Below are 19918 nucleotides of genomic sequence, written 5' to 3' on the forward strand. Positions count from 1 at the left end.
AATTTTTTTCCAATTCGTATAAATTTTTCTCTTTCAATTTTTGAATTTTTCATTTATATATTTTGCTTAATTTCATTTTTCCAATTTATATTCGATAAAAATCCCTGATAATTTTTAATAAAAAAAAATTACTATTTGAAAAATACTTTATATTGTAAATAAATTTTTACGAATTTTTTCTTTCTGATATAATTGATTGATCAAATAAATCGAATAATTGTTTGTAAGTGATTTTGTCATCATTTGATTTTGATATCTAAAAAAATTATTTTTCTAATTAATCAGTAAATAATTAATAATAGAAATTTTATTTTTTTATTTGTAATACTTTTAATGCACTTGAAACGGTAAATGTGATATCGTTTAAAATTTTTCTTAATTTTTTCACAATTTCCCTTGATTGTTTTTGTTTATTTAAAGCAAAATTTAATTTCACTTGTAAATAATGTAATAAAACTTGTAATTGTCTTCTTTGAAAATCTTGATTCTCTTTTAATTGTAATTTTTCAAAATATTCTTTTTGTTTCATTTCTGAAGAATCGAGAATTTTCTTTGTATTTTTCAATGTTTGTTTTAAATTTTCATTTTGAATTTTGAGTGTTGATTGAAAATTTTTTTGAATTTTACAAGTAATTAATCGAAGAAATGTTTGTCTTTGAATTTCTTTTAATTGATTATCACACATTTCTGTTGAATATCTGTGGTTCAAAAATTTTTTAGAAATATTTTTCTTTTATGTAACAATTTGATTTCTTAAATATTAGTATTCAAGAATTGGATTTTTTGGATAATTTCTTTTGTTGAATAATTTTAAATTATATCTTACAGCATTTCCAAATTGTGTGCTTCTTTGAAAATACATTCATTAAATATTTGACTGTAGTCATTTTGAATGAGAATATTTTCTCTAATTAATTGCTGAGTAAAAAATGGTAAATTCTTCATTATTTCAATTTGTAAGTCTTTGGCAAGTGTTAAAAGTCGTTTGTATAATTCATTCATCATTCTGTTAAATTGAAAATATTTCATTTACGAATTTATTTAGTTTCTTTTATTTTTTTTTTTTTTTCTTAAAAATAAAATATTATTGTTTTTTTTAAAATAATTAAATCCATTAGAGGTAACAAAATTAAATAAATAATAGTAACTTTTCTTTTGAATTTTTAAATTTGCCATCAATTTCATTTAAATTTATTTTATAGACATTTTCATTTTCTTGAAATAATTCCATGTTTTTTGCAAATTTTTCCGATAAATATTGTTTTTTTTCTTTAAAATCTTCCAATGTATTAATTCGTGCATCTTAAAATAATTATACATACAGTTTTTTATAAATAATATAAATTATTAACGATTTATAATTTATTCTTTAATTTTGAATTTAATTTTTTATTTTAATTTATACATTTTTATTCACTATTATTCAAAAATTTGCGGCGGAAAAAAAAATTGCAAAACTTTGCAATAAGTATACAATTGAGAAAATAAATAATTTAAATAATAAAAAAATAGAATAAAAAATAAATAAATTTAATTAATATAATTTAAATATTTATATTGATATTATTTACTCAATGTCTTTATTTTTGACATTAAATCAATTCTTGTTTTTTCATACATATTTTGTAGGGTTTTTATATTTTTCTCATGCTCCATTTTATTATCAAGTCGTAATTTTTCTATATTTTCAATTTCATTTCCATTTGTTTTAATTTTTATTATTTCACCTGATATTTCATTATTAATTTTCATTATCTCATCAGCAGTTTCTTTATCTTTTAAAATATACATTGAATCTACATTTGAATATTCTTCAAGAATCGATTGATTTCTATTTTCTAATCTAAATAAAAGTTTTTTCTTTTTGTTTTTTTTTATAATAATATTTAATAAAAATGTAAAATATAAAAAGAAAACCTTTTTATTCTCTTTTCTATATCTTCAATTTTCACTTCGTAAAGTGTTTTTTGCATATTAAAAATTGTAACATTTTTCTCTTCATTTTGAGAATTATCATTTTTTTCAATATCGGGTGATTGAAGACTCAATGGTAGAGAAATATTTCCTCTCACAATTTTTTTTACATCAACCATTTTATGATGGAAATAAATTTTTTCCAATTATATTTTTTGCTATAAATTTTTTAAAAGATTATTTTTGAGAAATTAATTAATAAAGCAAAGTGTTAATTTTATATTGGTTATTTTTTGTTCACAAATATTAAGATTTTCAAATGTTTTTCTTTTTATATATGTACTTAAATTTAAACAAATTGTAAAACTGTTATAAAAGCTAAAAAATAAAATAATCCAAATTTTTTGCTAATTCATTATTATTTACTTTAATCATTTATTAAAGTTTTGTTAAATTTCATTATTTGAAATTAATCCCAAATTTCCTGGTTTATAATCATCTGACACAAATTCTGAATTGTACTGGAAAAAAAAATGAAATTTAATTTAATATTTAAAATAATCGATATTTTTGTTTATGTAAAATAAAAATAATTTATTAATTTTTTTATAGAAATACCTGAAGAGAATTGATTGATATTTTAGATGATTGATAACTCGTTAAAATATCTAAAAGAGAGTGAAGAAGTTTTTCTTTAACTTCCGAATTACACGAATCACAAACATTTTCATCGGAAATTTCTTGTACCTAAATTTAAAAAAAAAAATTTTTAATAATTATTTGCAATTTTTTAATCTATTTGCAGTAATAATTTTTAACAACAATAATAATAATAATAATAGAAATATTACTTCCAAAGCGTTTTTAATACAATTTTTAGCTCTTCTTAAAATTTTTTCAAGTTTTTCAATTTCCTTATGATTTTTAATAACTTCATCAATTATTTCTTTTTCATTTTCACTTGATTTTTCAATATGTTTTTCTAAAATGAAAATTTTTTTCATCATTTCATTTGAATTTCTTTTACAATTATCCATTAATAATTCATTTCGTTGAACTAATGATTCAGCTCTTTGTACACGTCCATAAATAATATTCATTGTTAAATAATCATCGGAAAGTTTATTTATTATTTGATTTTGTTTCAATACTTTTTTCAATGCCATTTTTGCTTCTGAATTTGAAAGTGAAATTTGAAATCTCAATAAACGATCACGATCTTTATATTCTTTATTTTGAAAATCTAATTCTCTACATGTACGAAAAATTAAATCCAATTCACGATTTAGTGAAATATTTTCTTTTATTGCTTTATGCGTTTCATTTGCTATTCTTATTGTTGTGGCATTTTGAAAATTTTGCGCTAATTCAATTAAACGTTCTTCCATTTCAATTTGCATTCTAAAATTGGGTGAGGAAGAAATTATTATAAAATTAATTGATTTAAAAAATAAAATATTTAAATTATTAATTTAATTTTGAAAATTAAAATATTTAAATTAATTTAATTGAATAATTAAATTTATTTTTATTTTACTTGGCTTTTCCTAAAATTAATTCTTTTTCAGCTTCATATAAAGTTTCTTTGTGATTTTTCTCTTGTTCTGACATTTGTTTCTCTTGTTCTTCAAATTTTTTCATTAAATCCAATCTTGCAATTCTCCATTCCTCCAATGAATTGAGTTTACCCTCTTTAATATTAATTATAATTAATAATAATAATTATGTGGATTTATTTTTAAATTTATTTACCTGCTAATTTCACTTCGGCACTCAAATTACTTTCCATTATACGAAAAGATTGTTCTAAAGAATCTTCACGTTTTTTAAATGTTTCTTGTTCATCTTTACGAACTTGATCTGAAGCCAATAATTGTTCATGTAATTCTTGAGCCTCTAATGTTCTTTGATTTAAAACTCTTCTCAAATGTGCGACAACATCCGCTCTATCTTCTTCCAATTGATCATATTTATCTTTCATTTTTTCCATTTCACTTTCAAGTTCCGCATTTCGAGTTCGTAGTCTTTTTTTTAAATTAATTATTATTATAAAATAACTCATTAATTTTAATTAAATAAAAGAAATTAAAAATTAATGTTAATTAAATAAAAGAAATAAAACTTTAAAAATAAAAATTAGAAAATTCCTAAAAAATTTTCTGAAATTTCTGTTAATTTTTATTCAGTAAAATTGAATTTTGATTTAAAAAATTGTAATTTAGTGATAAAATTTAGCAAAAGAAAAAATGAATTGTTTCTGAATTTCTTAATTTTCAATACCTGGCTAATTGTCTATTGTTATCTAAAATTTGTTGTTCAAACGATAATGTTTCTCTTTCATTGACAAAAGCTTTTTTCTTTGTCTTCTTCTCCTTTTCCAATCCTTTTTTCTTCTTTTTTGGCATTTTTCAAAATTGTAATTTCTAAATTTTGTTTAAACTTTTAACAATAACAATGATTTATTATAAAAAAAAAAAGAGAAAAAAAATTATATTTGGTTCGGTTTTTGTTAATTCCGATAATCCAGTTGCCATGGTTTCAAATGTGAAAAATACGAAATTGATGAAAATTGTCAATAACCAAAGAAAATTTCGTAAAATATTTTTTTTCAGAAAAAAAGAGTCTAACAAAATTTTTAACAAACATTCAAAATTTATTATTCGATATATATTATAAATTACAATAACACTTTACAACCTCTATAGTTAATTAAAAGTAAGAAGAATTAAAGATGTAAACGTGAAACGTAAATTGTTATTCTAATGGGAAAAGAAGAAAATTTTCATTTTAATTATAATGATTCTCATTTACTTCTTTATTCTTCTTTAGATTTATACAAACGTCAGTCAAATCAGCAAAATTGAAGCCACAAAGGCAGAATGAAATTAAAACAAAAAAAAAAAAAAAATATTTTCCTTTCATTCTGCTGAGGCATTTTAACACAATACACAAATTTTTTTCTCTCTTATTGGATTCTCACTTTTTTTTATTTATTAAATTAACGCCTTAAAATGCAATTTATTTTGTCTTTATCGTAAATTATATTACACAATTTTTAAAAGGCTTTTCTTTTTTTTTCATTCGTTTAACGATTTCAAATAATACAATATGAATATTAATAAAAATTTAATAAAAGAAAAAAAATTTCCTTTTCTATTGTAATTTCTTTTTCATAATTAATTGGTTGGTATAGGCCTTTGTGCAGGTGGTTGCGGTCTACGGAAGTAAATAATTAAACTAACAATTCCAGTGAGAAGTCCAATAAGATAGAGATCCCAATTTTGTCCAAAAATTTGACTCATTTTCATTAAATTATCAATTAAACTGAATTCTTGAAGATAATCTAAACCAAATAAAAGAAATAGTTTCATTAATGCAAGTGTAACGGGAATTTTTGCATCTGGACTTGCTTCAGCGGCAAGATCATAACATCTTTTTGCTAAATGACGATCGAGAGCAAGTCCCAAACCTCTTTCATGCATATAACCCAAATTAAACATTGCTTGGGCATTATGTTGTTGTTCCGATGCTGAACGATAATGTGTTGCCGCTGCTTCATAATCGATACGCGTTCCTTTTCCATAATAATGTGCATCGCCAAGTTTCACCTTTAAAATATTTCATTGTAAGTATTTTTTTTTTTATATTATTTGTCAATTTATTGTATTTCAGCTGATCGTTGCAATCTATTTTTAGAAAAATTTGATAATTCCTAAAAATTATATTTAATATCCGTACAACTAATTTTTAGCAATTATTATTTATTAAATAAATAAAAAAATTTCTAAAATTGCCAAAAATTAGTTTGTTCGGATATCAAATTTTTTTTTACCAATTATCAGATTTAAAAAAAATAAGTCGCAACGATTATAATGGATTGAGCCATATTTTTTTTTTTTTTTTTCAAAATTGTTTACCTGCGCTGCTGAATAACCTTGCGCTGCAGCACGTGCCCAAAGTTGTAAAGCGCGTACAAGTCCTTCTTCTTCGGTAAGAATTGAAATTTCACCTCTATCGAGAATAAATGCCGCATTACTTTGTGCAACTTCATAACCCATTTCAGCCAATAGAACATAAGTAACAAAAGCCTCGTCAATTCTACCCTCACGATAATCAGTATGCGCTGCCATTAATTGATCACTCCATTTTCCTCGTTCGGCAACATTTTTTAATAATTCAACAGCAGTCGAACAACTTCTCATCATTCCAGCTCCAGTCGCGTGCATTTGTGCAAGATTAAAAAATGCCAAAACATGACCTGATTGACTTGCAAGATTGAAATATTCATTTGCCGCTTTATAATCGCGCATTACACCAGTACCACCTGTAATTAAAAAGATTATTTTTAGGTCTCGGATTTTTGAAAATTAATTAATTTAATATTTAAAAATAAGTTTTTTAAAATAAAATATATTTTGTAATTTTTAGTTAAAATCGTGAGAAATTGTTTATTGAACAATAATTTGATTTTAATAAATTTAACTTACTAAAATACATATTTCCCAATTGCAATTGTCCATCAACCCAACCTTGATCGGCAGCTTGACTAAAATATTGAAGTGCCTTTGCCGTGTCACGTTCAACTCCCCTGCCATATAAATACATTAATCCTAAACCACTTTGTCCAACTGGATTTCCTAATTCTGCTGCTTTTTTAAAATACTTGTACGCCGTTTCATTATCCTGCTTAACAATATCACTTCCTTCCAAATAAATCTAAAAAGAAAATTATATTATATAATAATAAAATGTTTGGTCTGTCCTTCTGTCCTAACTTGAAGTTGGCCTTTTTCTGATTTCACGTGTTTTTTTCAATAGTAATCTTATGACGTGTCAAATTTTCACAATTCTTTTTCTCATTTTTGCCAAAGTTGTAAAATTGTGTTTCCAAATTTCGGAATAAGTTTCTTTAAAATTCCAAATTCGAAAATTCAATTCACAAAGCTGAAGTACACAACGTTTATCAACAAAATTTTTTTTAAAGTTGTATATTGATTCAAAAATTGTATACAAATAAAAATAAATTTTTGATGAGAAAAAAGATGTGCCAGGAAATTTCGTACAAGATAGTAATTTGAAAAAATTTATTTTTAAAAATTAATTTTCAAGGTACCAGGGGCCAACGAATACCTATTAAATATTAATTATAAAAACACAGGCCTCGAATCAACTTAAAGACACAAAAAGTCGTTTTAGTCGATTTATATTCCAAAAAAAAGTGTATTTGTTCTTTATTTTAACAAAAATATTTTACAGATTTTTAAATAAAAAATTTTTTTTTTAATAATAATCCTTTTCGAAGGGTTAAAGTTGAAATTTTTAGAAATAATTAAATTTCAAAAGATATTGTTAATTTTCAAACAATTATTAAATTTTACAGAACTAAAAATAATTTATCAAACAATTTTTGGAAAACATTTTTTAAATTTAATTGAATTTTCAAAGATTTAAAATTGAGATTTTTGAAATTAATTGAAACTTTAAGTGATTTTTAATTAAAATTTTGAGATGATTTCACTAAAAATTTATTAGAAAATGCGGACAAAATACAATAATTTGAAAATCATTTTTAATTGAAAAATGGTTTAAGATAGTTGAATTTTCAAAGTATATTATTAAAATAGTTAAAAATAATTGAATTTCCTTAGAGTTATAATTGAAATTATTAAATTTCAAAAAAAGAAAATTTCCATGGAAAATTTTAGAAACAATTAAATTTTAGATGCTTTTAAATTCTAATTTTTGAAAATAATTGAATTTCAATTGAAATTTTGTATAATAATTGAATTTTAATTGATTTTGAATTAAAATTTTTGGAAATAATTGAATTTTAATTGAAATTTTTTAAAATAATTGAATTTGATTTGATTTTAAATTGAAAATTTGGAAAAAAAATTAAATTTTAGATTTTGAATTGAAAATTTGGAAAATAATTGAAGTTTAATTCATTTTGAATTAAAATTTTGGGAAATAATTGAATTTTAATTGATTTTGAATTGAAATTTTTGAAAATAATTTAATTTTATTTGATTTGAAATTGAAAATTTGGAAAAAAAATTAAATTTTAGAAGATTTTGAATTGAAAATTAGGAAAATAATTGAATTTTAATTCATTTTGAATTAAAATTTTGGGAAATAATTGAATTCTAATTGATTTTGAATTGAAATTTTTGATAATAATTTAATTTTATTTGATTTGAAATTGAAAATTTGGAAAATAATTAAATTTTAAAAGATTTAAAATTGAAAATTTTGAAAATAATTGAATTTTCTTTGATTTTGAATCGAAATTTTGGATAATAATTGAATTTTATTTATTTTTGAATTGAAATTTTTGAAATTAATTTAATTTTATTTGATTTGAAATTGAAAATTTGGAAAATAATTAAATTTTAAAAGATTTTGAATTAAAAATTGTTGAAAATAATTAAATTTTATGTTTAATTTTGTATTGAAATTTTTAAAAATAATTGAATTTTAATTGATTTTGAATTAAAAATTTTTGAAAATAATTTAATTTTATTTGATTTGAAATAGAAAATTTGGAAAATAATTAAATTTTAAAAGATTTAGAATTGAAAATTTTGAAAATAATTGAATTTTCTTTGATTTTGAATTGAAATTTTGGATAATAATTTAATTTTAGTTGATTTTTGATTGAAAATTTTGATAATAATTAATTTTGAATCCAAATTTTGGATAATAATTGAATTTTAATTGATTTTGAATTAAAATTTTTGGTAATAATTGAATTTGAGTTGATTTTGAATTGAAATTTTGGATAATAATTTAATTTAAGTTCATTTTTGATTGAAAATTTGGATAATTAATTTTGAATAGAAAAGAAAATAATTGAAGAATTTTATTTCATTTTAAATTGAAAACTACGAAAATAATTGAATTTTAAAAGATTTTGAATTGAAAATTTGGAAAGTAATTGAATTTTCTTTGATTTTGAATTAAAATTTTGGGAAATAATTGAATTTTAGTTGATTTTGGAATTGAAATTTTGGAAAATAATTGAATTTTTATTAATTTTCAATAGAAAAATTTGGAAAATATTTGAATTTTAGTTGATTTTAAATAAAAATTTCGGATAATAATTGAATTTTATGTGATTTTAAATTGAAAATTTTGAATTAAAAATTTGAAAAATAATTGAATTGTCTTGGATTTTGAATTGAAATTTTGGAAAATAATTAAATTTCAATTACAATTTTAAATAATAATTCAATTTTAGTTGATTTTTGATAATTAATTTTGAAATGAAATTTTAGAAAATAATTTTATTTTATTTGAATTTAAATTGAAAATTTGGAAAATAAGTGAATTTTAGTTGATTTTGAATGGAAATTTTGGGTAATAATTGAATTTTATTTGATTTTAAATTGAAAATTTGGAAAATAATTGAATTTTAAAAGACTTTGAATTTAAAATTTAATAATTTAATAATTAATAATCTGAGGCCTATAAACATATAATTTTTATTTTTATCATTTAATATGGAATAATATTATAATAAATTTAAATAATTATTGATAATATTAATTTTTAATTTCTCTATAACAAACAATTAAACACTCAATTTGGCGCGCTTGCGCGCGTTTAATTTTACTAGTGATAGAATAAAATAATCAGGGCTGGAATTATTTTTTTTTTAAATTATTTTAAGCGCTAAAAATAATTGAATTTTTTTTTTATTACCTTTCCTAAAAATGCCATTGCAACTGGATTGCCAGCATCAGCAGCGTGTTGAAAATAATGTAATGCTCTTTGATGATCGAGAGGTACACCCCTACCGCCTTGATAATGAAGTTGACCCAAACCAACTTGCGCCTGTATATCGCCTTTCTCAGCGAGCAATTGATAATATTCAATTAAATCCTGATCCAATATACCAGAACTATAACCGGGATTTTCATATTCATCGAGAAGTCTCACACGTTGTACAACTGGTCCTCCACTTAATGATACCTCCTCAGCAACTTTATTTGCTACTTTGCGATAAAAATCCAATGCTCTCTCACAAGATGCGGGTGTTGTTATTCCCGCCCAATGTCTATAGCCAAGTGCCATTTGTGCTCTTGTATCGCCACCAAGTGCAGCAATTGTATAATGAAGCAATGCTTTTGGCTGTGATGCATTAACACCGCCAAGTCCAGTTGCAAAAAGAAATCCCATTCCCTAAAATTACAATATACAATAGGAAATTTAATACTTTTTTTTTTCTTTTCGAAAAATACGAGAATTTGGGCGCAAAATTTTAAAATTAATTAATAATATGATTAATAATAATTAATTTTAATAATAAAAATAATAATAATAATTTATAATAATATAATTATAATAATTATATATTTATAATAATTTATAATTTTTTTTTTATAATAATAATTTTAATAATTATAATTTCATTGATAACTTCTGATTAGTTAATTTTAAAATTAAGACCCAAATTTTTCTGCGTTGATATTTATTCGAATAAATAAAAGTTGGATAAAATAAAAATTCGGCATTTTTTTTTTTTAAGTATTCTGTAAAAGATAATTTCGAAAAAATGAAAATTTGCCAAGAAAAAGAGGTTTTTGAAATTGAGATTTTATCACATAATTTTAAATTAATATTAAAACACTGCTTTTTTAAATTTAAAACAAGAATAGCGCTAATAAAAATAAATATTCTTTAATTATAGTATTAAAACGATAATTTGGTTTAATATCGTTTCAAAGTTAGAAAAATAAGTTTTAAAATATTATTTAATTTTTATACTGTAAAAATTGCTTTGAAAAACCTAAGATTTTACTTAGAATATAAAAAATAATCTCTTTTATAGCCTACATGACAATAAAAGAAAAGTTATTTTTTTTAAATTTGAGAAATTCAACTATTAATAAAAGTTTTAACAGAAAATACTCTTGTTTAACTTTAAAATAAATAAATAAAACTTGTCCTCCATTTTTGCTTATAATCTATTGTGACGTAAATTATTTTTTGGAAAAAATCCAAAATTTTACCAAAAAAAATGTCAACAGCAAATATTGGAAAATTTTTTAAAGATTACGAATTATCAAAAATTCTAGTAAATTTTTTGGAAAAACGTTATTCAGCAAATGTAGCATAATTTTTACTATATCAACAATTTTAATTTGAAAATTTTGAATATTAAAAATTTGTCCCACCTGATTTCAAAATGGAAATTATTAATTATTTTAGAAAAAAAAAATATATTTTAGAAAAATGTTACAAAGAAGAATTTTTAGAGCTTTACTTGGCAGAATTTTTAATTTTAATAATACGTATTTTTTTAATCAATCAGTTATAAAATTTGTTTTTCACAAATTCTTAGTTCTATTCAATTTTTTCAAAAAACGTTTAAACTTCAAGGTAGAAAAAAATTTTCAAACAATTCATCACAAGTTTCAATATTTAAAGAAAATGAAATGCGAATTTTTGAAAAAAAATTTCTTTGTTCAATTACAAAAAAAAATTTAAGGCGAATTCACGGTTTTTTTTTCAAGGCGTAAATAAATTTACGTCATTTTTCAGGTTTTCAAGGTTTTTTGGAGTTCAATGGCCACTCTGATTATAAATAATAAATATAATATAATAGTAAAATATAATAAAAATAATTCTTTTTATATTAGATTTTTTTCGGCTTTGGTAGAAATGTAATGATTTAATTTAATGGTTATTGTGATATTAATAATAATTACACAGTCCAAGACTAATTTTTCCCCTGGAGAAGTTTATTAACATTTTCGAAAGATTTTTTTCTAAATAAAAGAATTGATATTTTTAGAAATAATTAAATTTTACAAGATTTTAAATTAAATTTCTTTGGAAAATAATTGAAAATTCAAGTGATTTTTTGAAATTTTTTCATGATTTCTGTTGCTGAAGAATTTGATTGAAAATTAGACAAAAATTAAAGTTTCAAATATTTTTAAAATCGAAAATGCTTTCAGATAATTGAATTTTTGAAGAATATTATAAAAATTATTTAAAATAATTGAAATTTCAAAAGAGTTAGAATTGAAATTATTAAATTTCAAAAAGTTTTAAATGAAAAATTTTAGAAGGTTTTAAATTGAAAATTTTTCTGTAATTTTATTTGTTTTTAAATTGCAAAAAAAATTGTTGAATTAAAAATTTTTAATTGAAAAATAATTTAAAATAATTGAATTTGTGAAGAATTTCATTAAAAATTTAAAAAAAAATTCATTTAGAGAAAAAGTTTAGTTAAAAATTTGTTGAATAATTGAAAGAAAGAAGATTCTGATTGTATCTGCATTGTATACCAAAAAAGATGTATTTTGTTTAAAAATTTTCTAAAAAAAAAAACGTACAAAAAATCGACAAAGTCGCGTTTTATTCAATAAATAAATCCAAAAAAAAAGTTAGAAAAAATCGTATAATCCGAGGCCTGTTTTTAAGAAAAATAGTATTAAAAACTAAAAGTGTGTTTCTTATTTGATTTAAGAGAAAAATCTTTTTTTTTTATATTAAAACTTAAAATTAAAGAAACAATTTTCTTTGACACTATGTTTCTCAAAAACTAGACGCAATTTTACTTTGGTTTTTTATTCAGAAAAAGTCTATCGAACGTTGGGGAAAACAAAAATTATTCCAAGGGGAAAATTACTGTCGGACAGTGTAATGAATTAAAAAATATATATATATTATAAGAGAGAAAAATATATACTTTGTGATTCAAGTAGATTTTGTCGCTTCAAATTAATATCCGTTTGATGAAATAAATTCTTTCGACTAAATTGGAATATATTCAAGCAGTTTTCTTTAAAATTTTCGTAATTTTTTTTGTCCTCTTTTAATTTCCAAGGGAAATATAAATGTCTAATTATAATTTTTTACAATTACCATATGTGCAGAAGGCAATCCTTTTTCGCTAAGTTCTTGAAATGTTTGAAAAGCTGTTGGAATATCCTGACTAGATGCTCGCGATGGTGATGAATTAATTTGTGTGCCTAATAATTGCGCCCAAGCCAACATTGAACGTGCTTCTTTATGTCCCAATGTTGCAGCAGCTGTTAAAAGTTTATAAGCCTCGGCTTTATTTGCTCTTGTTGCATTTAAAAGACTTCTTGCCTTTTTAAATATATCTTCAGCTAAATGCAAAGAAAATTAATATAAAATTCGTTTTTTTTTTTTTTCATTTTTCATTAAAAAGAAAATTACCTTCTTGATCTTCTGGTGGAAGTGATTCTTGAACTTCTTCTTCTTCATTTTCATCGCCAAGACTCTCAACCATATTCCATCGTTTTATATTACCATTTTCAAATGATCTCAATTCAGATTCTTCTAAATCAGAATTTTTTGTATGTTCAATAACTTTTTTCATCAATGCATTTTTCAATGCAGCGTCTTGTGTCCAATCAATTCTTGTCGATGATTCTTGTAATTTTTGTATTAAATTATCATCATTTTCATTGTCACCGTCGCCTTTTTGATGTTTTTGTAATTTTTCACTTAGAAAAAATAATGTATCTTTGAGTGTTGACATTTCCGGTAATTTATCGATATCAATTTCCAAATCGTCAATTTCTTTCTCCTAGAAAATATTTAAATTTTAAAAACAATACTAACGGCAAACAAAAAATAAAATCAATATTAAATTTAAAAAAAGAATACCAAATAAATAAAAACAATACTAATAAAAAAAATATTAAAATCTCACCTTTTCATGAGATTCATCATCTGTTTCGGTTTTTTCACTAATATCTCCTCTTTTTTTAACACCATCTTCAACCTCAGAATAAACACAAATTATAACTAAAGTAAATAAGAATAAAATAAATTGATTTTTCGTCATTGTTTCTCTTTTCTCACTTTCTTTTCATTACTTTGTTTTTTTTTTTTTTTAATTTAGAGGTTATGTTATTAAGAATAATGTAAAATAAAGGCAAAAATAAAAAATTCTAGAAAACAAATATTTCTTTTTCTATAAACTGAGAATGATACGTTTTTCAACATTTCACTGGAGTCTTATGCTTCCATTTAATTGCTAATTTTATTGCGTCAATAAGACACGTCAATACATATTTGATTATAGAAATATTTTTCTTAAATATTGACATACAATCATAACAATTAAATACACTTTTGTTAAATTTTTAAGAATTACAATAATTAAAATTATTTAACTGTCACGTAAACAAAAGGCTTTTTCTTATATTGTCTTTTTTATATATATATATATATATTTTTACGGTTTCCAAAAAACCTTTGCTTTGACGTGTGATCATATGATTGACTGCGGCTTTAACTTTCCCAAGAAGACTAGAAACAGGAGGAATAACTCCAGTGGTGGGGGTAAGAGAGCGTTGAGGCAATGTACGGGCACATTGAAGGTGGCAAGCAGTTTGTGCAGTAGACCAAATTACGTTTCTGCGCATACTGACATGATTTCTGCTAACTTATGTTTTGTTTACCTGTTTGAAAGAAATCACGTGGAACAGAAATTTGCAATCGTTGGATAATTTTGTTGTGTGCAATGTTAAAAATTGTGATAAATAGAAAATAAATTGTAATGTAAAAATGCCTTCAAGTTGCTGTGTTATGAATTGCTCAAATAAAGGTGATAGTGGTGATAAGCACTTATTTAAATTTCCAAAGGACGAGGTAAGTTATAAATTTGAAACTCATTTAATTTATTATTATAAATAATTTTCTCATTAAAAATAGTAAATGCAAAAGTTTTACGTTTATTTAGTATCTATTGTTATATTTTACAGAAAGTGAGAGATGTTTGGATAAATGCTGTTGGTCATAACCTTAAAAACGGAACATGTGATAACAAAAATCTTTTTATTTGCAACAAGCATTTTGATTTATTATTTTCCCGGTCAGATTTACTTTTAAATAAAATTACAACATGTTATAATGTTTTGTAGCACTTTCATTTTGATTTCTTGCTTAATATTTTTAACCTCACTATCATGATGATACATTCAATATATCGTCTGCTCGGCAAACGCTCGAGAAGCATTCACACATGTATGCGCGGATGTTTCATTTTTTCACTACTGCGCAAACTACCGGAGTCCTTCATTGTCCTCCGAATTTGCTTCACCCCCACCACCGGAGTTATTCCTCCTGTTTCTAGTCTTCTTGAACTTTCCAATAAGAATAATAATAATAATCATCAACCAATGATAATTTGCTATTTCTTTTAGAAAAAAAAAAAAAACATTTTATTGTCCTTCAATATTTTAATTAAATATTGAATTATTATTTTTAAAATACAAATTTTAATTAATTTTAATTGTTTTGTATTTATTTTTAATATTTTTTGTCCAATATGCCATTTTAAGGTACTTCTACATTTTGCGATTGTGATTCAACCTTTATTTCACATTTCGAACGTTCTATCAAAAGATAACCATTTTTATTGTCATTATTTACGTTTATGGATGACAATTGTTCGTGTTGTGACATTTACATAGTAAATATAATATAAAATTTCTTCTTTTTTTTCCTATCTCTTAAAAAAAAAACCTATTACTCCTTTTGAAGATTTTAAGAATCTCAACTATTTTCATCACTTTTATCAAAACTAATTTAGTTTAGAAAGCGGACCCTCGCCATTAATATTGCGCAAACTCGACATGTGTTTATAATATCAGAAAATCGTCAAAAAAAGAAAACTTGGAAGATAATTCCCTTCTTTTTTGTTAAACTGATCTTTGTTTTGAAGAGGCAACAAACGAATAATAAAAATGAGTGATGACGATAGAGATATCGATATTGAGAGTGACGTAAGTAGTTTTCAATTATTTTAATGCATATAAAAGGAAAACGCATTCTTATAACTATAAAAAATATTTTATGTTTCTGTTTATACTTTGACATTTTTAGGAAGGTGATGACTCTGATTCGAGGCAAAGACATTCCAATAATACACAATATTACTCTCAGGTATGTTTACTCTCAATTTTTTTTTAGATAAACATTTCTTCAACGCTAGCGTCTTTTTTTTAATTAACAATGTTAATTGTCAATTTGATTAAAATTTTTTAATTTATTATTTAATTAAAATATTTTTTAAAATAAGAAAAAAAACTCGGTACTTTAATTAAAATTTTCGTTTATTTACCAAAAAAAAAAAAAAGTCCTGTAAGTATTGTAAGATATTTACGAATAATACGCAGTTTTTAAGAAGAAAATTGGATTTCTATTGTTAAAATTAAAAAGTAAATTACGCGATAGTTTTTATAAATTAGTTTGTTAATTTATAATCGTTATTTGTAAATTTATATAAATTTTTCTTTTTTGTTTTAAACTCGCTTTTATTTTATTTAATAATTTTAATAAAAATAGTGCAATTAACTAGATTAATATTAGAAAATAATTTGATTTTATTTTTGTACAGGCCGAAAAGCGTGCACATCACAATGCTTTGGAAAGAAAGCGACGAGATCATATAAAGGATAGTTTTTCAAGTCTTCGCGATTCAGTGCCAGCGTTACAAGGTGAAAAAGTTGCAAGTAGAGCACAAATTTTAAAGAAAGCCGCTGAATACATTCAATTTATGCGTCGAAAGAATTCATCCCATCAAACGGATATTGATGATTTGAAGCGACAAAATAATCTACTTGAATCACAAAGTATATATTTTTCTCTCTCATAATATATATATTTTTTAATTCATTACACTGTCCGACAGTAATTTTCCCCCTGGAATAATTTTTGTTTTCCCCAACGTTCGATAGACTTCTTCTGAAAAAAAAACCAAAGTAAAATTGCGTCTAGTTTTTGAGAAACATAGTGTCAAAGAAAATTGTTTCTTTAATTTTAAGTTTTAATATTAAAAAAAAAAAGATTTTTCTTTTAAATCAAATAAGAAACACACTTTTAGTTTTTAATACTATTTTTCTTAAAAACAGGCCTCGGATTATACGATTTTTTCTAACTTTTTTTTTGGATTTATTTATCGAATAAGATGCGACTTTTTCCATCTTTTGTACGTTTTTTTTTTTTAGAAAATTTTTAAAAATACATCTTTTTTGGTATACAATGCAGATAAAATCAGAATCTTCTTTCTTTCAATTATTCAACAAATTTTTAACTAAACTTTTTCTCTAAATGAATTTTTTTTAACAATTTTTAATTAAATTCTTCACAAATTCAATTATTTTAAATTATTTTTCAATTAAAAATTTTTAATTCAAGAATTTTTTTTTTGCAATTTAAAAACAAATAAAATTACAGAAAAATTTTCAATTTAAAACCTTCTAAAATTTTTCATTTAAAACTTTTTGAAATTTAATAATTTCAATTATAACTCTTTCGAAATTTCAATTATTTAAAATAATTTTTAAAATATTCTTCAAAAATTCAATTATCTGAAAGCATTTTCGATTTTAAAAATATTTGAAACTTTAATTTTTGTCTAATTTTCAATTAAATTCTTCAGCAACAGAAATCATGAAAAAATTTCAAAAAATCACTTGAATTTTCAATTATTTTCCAAAGAAATTTAATTTAAAATCTTGTAAAATTTAATTATTTCTAAAAATATCAATTCTTTTATTTAGAAAAAAATCTTTCGAAAATGTTAATAAACTTCTCCAGGGGAAAAATTAGTCTTGGACTGTGTAATTATTATTAATATCACAATAACCATTAAATTAAATCATTACATTTCTACCAAAGCCGAAAAAAAACTAATATAAAGAGAATTATTTTTATTATATTTTACTATTATATTATATTTATTATTTATAATCAGAGTGGCCATTGAACTCCAAAAAACCTTGAAAACCTGAAAAATGACGTAAATTTATTTACGCCTTGAAAAAAAAACCGTGAATTCGCCTTAAATTTTTTTTTGTAATTGAACAAAGAAATTTTTTTTCAATACTTCGCATTTCATTTTCTTTAAATATTGAAACTTGTGATGAATTGTTTGAAAATTTTTTTCTACCTTGAAGTTTAAACGTTTTTTAAAAAAATTGAAAAGAACTAAGAATTTGTGAAAAACAAATTTTATAACTGATTGATTAAAAAAATACATATTATTAAAATTAAAAATTGTGCCAAGTAAAGCTCTAAAAATTCCTCTGTGTAACATTTTTCTAAAATATATTTTTTTTTCTAAAATAATTAATAATTTCAAATTTGAAATCAGGTGGGACAAATTTTTAACATTCAAAATTTTCAAATTAAAATTTTTGATATAGTAAAAATTGTGTTACATTTGCTGAATAACATTTTTCTAAAAAAAAATTTACTAGAATCTATTTTTGGTAATTCGTAATCTTTAAAAAATTTTCCAATATTTGCTGTTGAAATTTTTTTGGTAAAATTTTGGATTTTTTCCAAAAAAATAATTTACGTCATTATAGATTACAAGCAATAATGGTGCACAAGTTTTATTATTTAAAATTATTGTTGAAAATTTCAATTTCAAAAAACCTTGAAATTTGTTTTAAAACCCGAAAAAAACCGTGATTAAGCCTTGATTTTTGTTCGCAATTTTTAGTGGCCATTCTGATTTTATTTATTATTATAAAATTTATTAAAATTATTTCATTTCAACGTACAGTACAAGAAGTTTACTTACATTTTTTCAAAATATTATTTTTTTTATTTATCAAAATTGAAATATTTTAATTTTTTATATTACTTTTTTTTTATTCACTATTAGTTTTCTTTAACTTTTCGGGAATGAAAAGTTATAAAACTTTGTAAAAAAAACATAATTTAGAAAATAAATCTAATTTATCAAAATTGAAAAAAAAATTATAACAAATTCAAAAAATACACTGAAAAAAAAGAATTTATTTGATTCAAATACTCCATTACTTGACTATTAACAAATAAATATTTATTTGTATCAAATAATTATTATTGGAGATGGTATTTTTCTCAAATACAGAAATTATTGGTTCAAATACAATTTATTTAATTCAAATAAAAATTAATTGGTTCAAGTAAATATTTATTTTGATAATAATTAAGTAATCGAGTATTTGAATCAAATAAATTCTTTTTTCAGTGTAACATGAAATAATGCGAATAATGTTAATAATAATAAAATAGAAATAATAGAAAATAATAATTATAATATGAAAATTAAAATAAAAATCGCATCAGTTTCGTTGAAACAGAAATTTAATGAATTAATATTTTGGTTTATAAACTTTATTTTTTTTTCAACAAAAAAAAAAAAAAAGAAAAAAAAACAAAATGAAATAATTTCAGTACGTACACTGGAAAAGGCTAAAATAACAGGAAATTTTGCAGCTGAAACATGCGAAGTAACAAAATCAGATTCAGAATCTGAATCATCGGATAGTGAAATTGGTAGAGCAATTCGACATCCAAAGAAATTGAAAGTTGCTGGTGTACATCATTGATTAAATTATGGAACAATTTCACATTATTATTAAACGTTTATCTTTATTAAATAAGGTAATACATTCTCTACTCTTACTATTGTAAGAGATTATTATACATAATTATAATTATAATTATTATTATTATTATTATTATTATTATATAGATTACATTAATATAAGATTATAAAAATTTATCGAGGTATAAACATTGTATTGGTAGAAAAAAAAACTTATTTAAAAATAAATGAAATATTAGAGCTGTTGTAAGTTTTATGAAATTATTTTTTATTTTTAATAATGAAATTTATTTCGTAGATACAATAATAATTATTATATTATTATTAATTATTAATTATTATTTTATTATTACTAACTATTATTTTATTAATATATTATTAATTATTATTAATAAATTAAATATATTAATTAATTTATATTCAATGCAAAAATAATTTTTCAACTAAATTCAGTTTTGATATAAAATTATTAAAATTAAATTTCTCATATTAATATTATTGTAAAAGTTTTAATTTTTCTAAAATATTAAATTATTTTTTATTATTTTTATTATTTAATTTATAAACGAAATATTTTTAAAAAAATTTAATTTTTAAATTTCGCGCATTCAATTTTGATTGGCTCAT

At 21.7% G+C, this 19918-nt stretch overlaps 5 protein-coding genes across 6 annotated transcripts; 2 read left to right on the forward strand and 3 right to left on the reverse strand.

Moving 5' to 3' along the window:
* Window positions 1-122: 122 nt before the first annotated feature.
* On the reverse strand, window positions 123-1293 carry LOC127281201 (uncharacterized). Its single transcript, XM_051304802.1, has 3 exons — window positions 1149-1293; window positions 827-1006; window positions 123-698 (listed from the first exon to the last, which is right to left on the reverse strand). The coding sequence occupies exons 1-3, from the start codon at window positions 1229-1231 to the stop codon at window positions 308-310; spliced, it is 654 nt and encodes a 217-aa protein (XP_051160759.1). The 5' UTR covers window positions 1232-1293; the 3' UTR covers window positions 123-307.
* Window positions 1294-2185: 892 nt separating this feature from the next.
* Window positions 2186-4417, reverse strand: LOC127281195 (cilia- and flagella-associated protein 157-like). The gene is made up of 6 exons (XM_051304794.1): window positions 4195-4417; window positions 3667-3938; window positions 3452-3605; window positions 2766-3315; window positions 2533-2661; window positions 2186-2435 (listed from the first exon to the last, which is right to left on the reverse strand). The coding sequence occupies exons 1-6, from the start codon at window positions 4317-4319 to the stop codon at window positions 2364-2366; spliced, it is 1302 nt and encodes a 433-aa protein (XP_051160751.1). The 5' UTR covers window positions 4320-4417; the 3' UTR covers window positions 2186-2363.
* Window positions 4418-4546: 129 nt separating this feature from the next.
* On the reverse strand, window positions 4547-14179 carry LOC127281190 (protein sel-1 homolog 1). Its single transcript, XM_051304786.1, has 7 exons — window positions 13610-14179; window positions 13111-13483; window positions 12793-13040; window positions 9619-10098; window positions 6402-6630; window positions 5832-6238; window positions 4547-5522 (listed from the first exon to the last, which is right to left on the reverse strand). Exons 1-7 carry the CDS (start codon window positions 13742-13744, stop codon window positions 5091-5093), a joined length of 2304 nt encoding a protein of 767 aa, XP_051160743.1. The 5' UTR covers window positions 13745-14179; the 3' UTR covers window positions 4547-5090.
* A 92-nt stretch (window positions 14180-14271) lies between these two features.
* On the forward strand, window positions 14272-14833 carry LOC127281207 (52 kDa repressor of the inhibitor of the protein kinase-like). Its single transcript, XM_051304809.1, has 2 exons — window positions 14272-14553; window positions 14667-14833. Exons 1-2 carry the CDS (start codon window positions 14470-14472, stop codon window positions 14823-14825), a joined length of 243 nt encoding a protein of 80 aa, XP_051160766.1. The 5' UTR covers window positions 14272-14469; the 3' UTR covers window positions 14826-14833.
* Window positions 14834-15318: 485 nt separating this feature from the next.
* LOC127281204 (protein max) lies at window positions 15319-19541 on the forward strand. Of its 2 annotated transcripts, none has more exons than XM_051304806.1 (4): window positions 15319-15689; window positions 15790-15849; window positions 16304-16538; window positions 19180-19541. In XM_051304806.1, exons 1-4 carry the CDS (start codon window positions 15651-15653, stop codon window positions 19290-19292), a joined length of 447 nt encoding a protein of 148 aa, XP_051160763.1. In that variant the 5' UTR covers window positions 15319-15650; the 3' UTR covers window positions 19293-19541. The 2 variants fall into 2 exon arrangements, with proteins under 2 accessions (XP_051160763.1, XP_051160762.1); XM_051304805.1 differs by having other exon boundaries at window positions 15321-15689; window positions 19138-19541.
* Window positions 19542-19918: the final 377 nt, after the last annotated feature.

The sequence above is a fragment of the Leptopilina boulardi genome, unplaced genomic scaffold (assembly GCF_019393585.1).
Source record: "Leptopilina boulardi isolate dan_hultmark-lab unplaced genomic scaffold, ZJU_Lbou_2.1 LbouV2_266, whole genome shotgun sequence".
NCBI lineage: Eukaryota > Metazoa > Arthropoda > Insecta > Hymenoptera > Figitidae > Leptopilina > Leptopilina boulardi.